The sequence below is a fragment of the Arachis hypogaea genome, chromosome 3 (assembly GCF_003086295.3).
Source record: "Arachis hypogaea cultivar Tifrunner chromosome 3, arahy.Tifrunner.gnm2.J5K5, whole genome shotgun sequence".
NCBI classification, from domain to species: domain Eukaryota; kingdom Viridiplantae; phylum Streptophyta; class Magnoliopsida; order Fabales; family Fabaceae; genus Arachis; species Arachis hypogaea.
This window is the reverse complement of record NC_092038.1, coordinates 99,181,602-99,188,421: the sequence shown is the minus strand read 5'-3', so window position 1 is coordinate 99,188,421 and position 6,820 is coordinate 99,181,602. Positions and strand designations below refer to the sequence as shown.

Below are 6,820 nucleotides of genomic sequence, written 5' to 3'. Positions count from 1 at the left end.
AATGAGAAAAATGAAGTTGTGCGCTACAAAGCCCAACTTGTGGCACAAGGTTTTTCACAAAGCCCCGGTATAGATTATGAAGAAACATATTCCCCTGTAGTGGATGCGATAACATTGCGTTATTTGGTCAGTTTATCTGCATATCATAAACTGCATATGCATTTAATGGATGTGGTAACAGCCTATTTGTACGGCTCATTAGATCGTGATATCTATATGAAAGTTCCTGAAGGATTAAAGATATTTAAACCATCCAATGAATATTCGCAAGGGTTATACTCAGTCAAATTTCAAAGATCTTTATATGGTCTGAAGCAATCTGGACGAATGTGGTATAATCGTTTTACTGAGTATCTGGCCAAAAATGGATTCAAGAATGATGATATCTGTCCATGCATTTTCATAAAGAAATCTGCATCTGGGTTCATTATAGTTGCTGTGTATGTTGATGATTTAAATATCATTGGAACTCCTGAAGAGATTCCAACAATTATAAAAATTCTAAAAGAAGAGTTTGAGATGAAAGATCTTGGAAGAACAAAATTTTGTCTCGGCCTGCAGATCAAGCATGTAAAAAATGGGATCTTTATTCATCAAACAACATACACAGATAAGATCTTGAAAAGATTTTATATGGATAAGTCACATCCCTTGAGTACCCCAATGATCGTAAGATCTTTGGATGTGGAAAAGAATCAATTCCGTCCTAAGGAAGAGAATGAAGATATCTTTGGTCCTGAAGTACCATATCTTAGTGTTATTGGCGCACTAATGTATCTTACTAATAATACACGACCTGATATATCATTTGCTGTGAATTTACTAGCAAGATATAGTTCCTCTCCAACCAGAAGACATTGGAGTGGAATCAAACAGATCTTTCGATATCTTCATGGAACGGTTGATATGTGATTGTTTTATCCATATGGATCCAAGTCACAATTAGTTGGCTATGCAGATGCTGGATATTTGTCTGATCCACATAAAGGGAGATCTCAAACAGGATACCTATTCACATATGGTGGTATAGCTATATCATGGAGGTCCACGAAACAGACGATTGCAGTAACATCCTCTAATCATGCTGAAATACTAGCGATACATGAAGCTAGTCGTGAGTGTTTTTGGCTGAGGAGTGTGATCCAATATATTCTGTCATCATGTGGACTGATTGATCAGAAGACAGCTCCAACTGTCCTATTTGAAGATAATACAGCATGTATTGCTCAACTTAAAGGCGGATATATCAAAGGTGATAGAACAAAGCATATTTCTCCCAAATTCTTCTTCACTCATGATCTTCAAAATCAAGGGACAATTGATGTCCAACAGATCCGCTCAAGTGACATTCTGACAGATTTATTCACAAAGTCACTCCCAAAATCCTCATTTGAAAGATTGGTAGATCATATTGGGATGCGTCGATTACGAGATGTTAAATGATATCGACAAGAAGGGGAGACTATACTCTTTTTTTCTTGGTCAGGATTTTTTTCCCATTGGGTTTTTCTTGACAAGGTTTTTAATGAGGCAATCCCATCACTAAAGGATATTGTACTCTTTTTTCTTCACTAAGGTTTTTTTCCACTGGATTTTTCTTTAGTAAGGTTTTAACGATGCAATAATCCTAAATGGTCATCAAAGGGGGAGTGTTGTGATAAGAATGAAAGATGAGGTAGATGACCATCATTAATTAAGAGTGTTTGATTTCAATGCTGAATGGCTCAACTCCTCACGGCAAACATGAATTAATGAAGTTGAAATTGCAAGTTTCACATGCCTATAAATAGTGAATCAATCCGAGAAACTATACACAGCAATAAAATTCTCTCTCTCTTATAGGACTACCACATTCTTCTCTCTGTTTATATTTCTTTATTTTTTATTTGTTACTTCTTCCTTATTTATTTATTTAGTTATTTTACAACAAATCGAACTAGCTAGTCGGTCTGATTCAATTTTCAAAATACTATTATAGATTCATTTGTTTATTCCAAATTGAGTACGCAATAGTCAATACATTTAATTATGATTGAACGTGGAATATTAATGGAATGGAATACACACCATGACCATACTGTAAAGAGAAAAAAAAAAAAGATGCATCATCGTTTCCACGTTTCATAATATTTTCCACGAAGCTAATAACTATACCTTGGACAGCAACAGGCCAACAACATTGATACTGTACCAACAACTATACATTACGCAACAATCATATCATCGCTTCCTCCTATGGGGAAGAAGAAAGCCACGAATCCATAACATATATTAAATCAATGGCTACCGTGCCGCCATGTATATTATTCCTCTTCTTGGTGGCGCGAACAAGCATAGGCATAGCAAAGGCTCAGTTCTACTGTGAAAGCATATCATGCGGGAAGGGAGGAGTTTCAATTGAGTTCCCGTTTTACCTGAAAGAAAGTCAAATCCCTGGATGTGGCTACCCAGGGTTCGAGCTCTCATGCGCCAACACCACCACGGAGCCCTTGCTGACTCTCCCAGCTGAACCAGGTCACTTCACTGTGAAACTCATCTCCTTAGAAGACCAACAAGTTTGGATCAACGACCCTCAGGAATGCCTCCCAAAGCGTTTGATGCGTGACCGTGGCCTCAATCTCCAACGCTCACCCTTCCAATTAAGCTCTGCTTACTCGCATGTCAACTACACCTTCCTCAGATGCCCTTCAAATTTAACCGCTTTGTCTATGGTACAACCAATACCCTGTTTGAACTCAGGGTTTAATAGTAGTAGCAAATCTTCGGTGGTGGCGATCTTGTCGAATCCGCCGTTTCCAACGCCGTGGACGTCGCCGTGCCACGTCATATCGTGGGCTATGATCCCGGTTGCCGGTTTTCCGTGGCTGTTTTGGACGGATTACTATTCTGACATAAAGTTGGAATGGGATAACCCAAATTGCGGAAGTTGCGAGGCACGTGGAGGACGGTGTGGGTTCGTTGGGCCAACGCTTCGGGACACTGCTTTTCATGTTGGTTGTTACGATCTTCCCACTCAACTTCAAGGTATGTCCATTACAGTTTCTTATGATTACTTAACGAAAAAGCCTTCAGAACCAACATGACACTTAACATTAAAACAAGGAAAAAAAATTAAAAACTCCTAAAAATAAAACCATTCAAAACTCAATTAAAAAAATATTTAAAAATTCAATCTGAACAGAAATTTATCTTTAGTGAATTTGTTTGACAATTTATTATTAACAATTAGTTCTCTTGTATTACTTTTTTTTTAATTAAAAAGAATAATTATATTCAACTATGTTTATTAAAATTAGCTATTAATAATATAAAATATAAATAAATATTAAAAATAAATTAAATTACGTATATATTTATATTCAAATACATTAGTGACTAATTTTAATAAATGTATTTTTTGTTATAATTTTAAATTGTTTTTTGCTTTGTAGGTCTTTCGAGGAAAACCAAGTACGGTTTAGGTATGGGCTTAGGAATACCTGGAGCCTTGTGTATTATTGCGCTTGCATATTTGTTCTACGCCAAGATGAAGACACATGAGCAACAGAGGCTATCAAGAAGTGATTTTTCGACCATAATTTTACCGCGTCTTCCTGCTCAAATCATGGGATTGGATGCTGCTAGCATAGAAAAATACCCCAAAACCCTTCTTGGTGAAAGTGGGCGATTGCCTAAGCCTAATGACAATCTTTGTTCCATATGTCTCTGTGAATACCAGCCCAAGGAGACCTTGAGGACCATACCTGAATGCAATCACTATTTTCATGCCAATTGTATAGATGGATGGCTGAAGATGAATGCTACTTGTCCTCTGTGTCGCAATTTACCTGAAAGATCTGTTGCATCATTAACCCCGTCTATACCTGCATCTCCCACTTATTAGGATTTCCCCATTGTATTTCTAATAACTTTGTTAGACACGATCACAATGTACTATACATTCTTTTATTTCGGTGGAAGTTTCTATCTATACAAAATTCCTACACTTATACTCACACTAGTGAAGGTTATACACTTTTAATTTTGAGATTAAAAGTAACGGATAAATATAAAAAATAAAAAATATCACTTATTTTATAAAAAAAAAGTGTATGAAAGAGGGATATAAGAAAAATTCTGCAATCATCATTTTTATGGAGTAGTGTTAGATAACTATTTTTTCTCGTCTAACACCAACTAATATTTTTAAAATTATTTTATTTATTTTAAATTATAGATTCTAAATTATAAATATTTAGAATTCACTCAAGAGTTAAATTCTTTTTCTTACTTTAAAACAACTAAAAATAAATCATTTGAATTTTTTTGAGAATTCTAATTTTCATTTTTTTATTGGTAAATTAGACCATAAAGAATCTAATTTTTAAATTAATTCTCACACCCTTCAAATTCAATATGTCAAATATTTAAAATATTCTTATTTACAATTCATAAAATAACTTTGTCAAAAATAAAATTATAAAATAAATTTAATTTCATATAAAAATTTAGGACAAATGACTAAAATAAATTATTTGAGTGTCAAATTTATCTAGATACAATTTTTGTATATTCCATAGCCTAATGCAATTTTTCAATAAACTATAAATCGCGAGAGGGTCCCGAAATCCAATTGAACATAAACCGCCACATTTGACAATTCTTTTTGCATTACCATTAAGAAATATATGCAATCAGAACACACATACCCCCTACTGGTTTCATCAATATACAATCATAGTTTTAATGAAATGATTGAAAGTTCCCCTGCTATAACAGCCACCATCCATGACTGCAGTAACTAAATTTTGCTCCATGAATTTGAATCTTTATTAAAACTATGAAGCACCAGGGACCAAGATTCAAACTTTAAAAGGAATCATAAATAAACTTAATATTCTATCAGAAAAACATACATGGCTTTTTTTTTTCCATTAAGACTGGCTGTTAGTTATACTGGATGTACAAAAGTTGCAATCATATAGCTTACTTGCACTTTTGAGGAGCTAGGGCCAGATTTCTTTGAAAAGCCACTATCCATTCCGAAGTCAGACAAAAAGCTTGATGACTTTGGCGGAGCAACATAACCAATTACCTGAGAACCTCCAGAGTTTACCTCAGACGATTGGACATTTTCAACATACTCAAATCGGGAAGTTATAGATGGAGCGAGCACATTATTGTTTGTTGCCAATGGAACTGGAGCAGGTGGTTCTTCCGACTTCTGTTCACAGAAAGACTCACTTGGTTAATGTCCATTTGACGAATACACAGAAACTGGAGCTCCTGTCGGTTTTTAGCCATTTCATTTCCAAAGTAAATGGTTGGAGGGTGTAGCAGTTTAAGTTTAATTAGAATTTGTAGGCCCCTTTTCTGATTTATATAGTTTATTGAAAAATTACATTTGCCTGTGCATTATACAAATATTTTGGATAAATTTAACGCTCAAATAATTTATTTTAATCATTTGTCGTAAAAATTATTCTAAACTAATAAATTAAATTCATTCTATTAATATATTATAGTTATTCTAACTCATGGAATTAAATTTTAAATAAAAATAAATAATTACTTTAAAAAAATAGAATTCTTTTTTTATATTAAATAGTTTTTAAATTAACTTTTAATTCTAAATCCTAAATTATAAACCGAATATCTGAAATTGGTTAGCTAACTAAAAATTAATTTCTTATATTTTTATTTTTTTAAATTAGTGTAGTTTCTTTTTTATAAATCCATATTAAAAAGGAGTAAATATATCATTCCTTGATTAATAATATCATTATCCTATTATAAATTCAGACTAAACTAACTAATTGTGAATATAATTTTAGAACGTTATGTTGGAACTTTCTTATAGGGTTCTCTCCTCAAAAGAGAATTTGCTACAACGCACTAAAAAAGTCAAATCTCAAGAGAAAATTGATCTTAATCAACCCGTAGAAGACTCTGACTAGGAGTGATAACACTACCCAAATCCGTGGGTATTTATTCCGCTTATACCCGCTTGGGACGGGTAATTATCTGTTCTAAAATTCGGTTAATTTGTGGTTAATTAACTCATAAATTAAAATATATTATAGAAAGTGAAAATGAGGCTTTTATGGCCTAATGTGGTAGAGAAATTCAAAAAGAGAATTTCGACACTAATTTTAAAAAAATTGGCCCAAAATTGGGCCGAACGGGCCAAACTAAGCCAATTGGATCCAAGTTGGACCCAAGGCCCAGCCAAGCCTCATTTATTAATGAGAGCTCAGCTCTCTTCTCCCTAAAACAAACACACACGCGCTGGAAACAAAGAAAGAAAGAGGGAGGAGATTGAAACCCTTGTTCTTATTCATCTCAATCTTCCATGGTTGATAACTTTTTATCCAGAGATCCGATTGACGCACCGTTTGTGGCCACGCGATCGTAGCGTCGAGCGCTACAAAACTCATACAAGCAATCTTGAGATAATCCAAGTTTTCTTCTTTGAATTCCCAGCCTTGATTTTCGAGTTTTTTAGGCAAAATGTTGAGATTTTGAGCTCCTTTGTATTATAGAATAAAATTAGCTTGAGGAGAAGGCTTGTTCTTGCTCCCTTGATTCTTGGGTAAGGTAAGACACCTTAAACCCTAGTAAGAATATTGAATTTGAGGTATTGGGTATTGAGTTATTGTGTTTTGATGTGATATTAATGGCTTAGGCTTTATGTATATGCGTATTGGAGCTTGATCAGTGGTTTTGAAAAGCTTGGAAAGGAATTTGGTGCTTGGAGATCTATTATTGAGGCTTTGGGAACCTTGAAAGGTGGAAATCTAAGTGTTCCGGGTGGAATGGAAATCGGCCAAGGTATGGTTTT

At 34.2% G+C, this 6,820-nt stretch overlaps 1 protein-coding gene across 1 annotated transcript; it reads left to right on the top strand.

The window, feature by feature from the left end:
• The first annotated feature begins 2,049 nt into the window (after positions 1-2,049).
• LOC112790786 (putative RING-H2 finger protein ATL21A) lies at positions 2,050-3,995 on the top strand. Its single transcript, XM_025833344.3, has 2 exons — positions 2,050-3,024; positions 3,432-3,995. Exons 1-2 carry the CDS (start codon positions 2,280-2,282, stop codon positions 3,881-3,883), a joined length of 1,197 nt encoding a protein of 398 aa, XP_025689129.1. The 5' UTR covers positions 2,050-2,279; the 3' UTR covers positions 3,884-3,995.
• The last annotated feature ends 2,825 nt before the right edge of the window (positions 3,996-6,820 follow it).

Excerpts from the sequence above, each read along its gene's own strand:
- LOC112790786 (XM_025833344.3), top strand. The coding sequence starts at position 2,280 with ATGGCTACCGTGCCGCCATGTATATTATTCCTCTTCTTGGTGGCGCGA. Across the intron at positions 3,025-3,431 it reads TCTTCCCACTCAACTTCAAG|GTCTTTCGAGGAAAACCAAG; the intron begins GTATGTCCATTA and ends TTTGCTTTGTAG.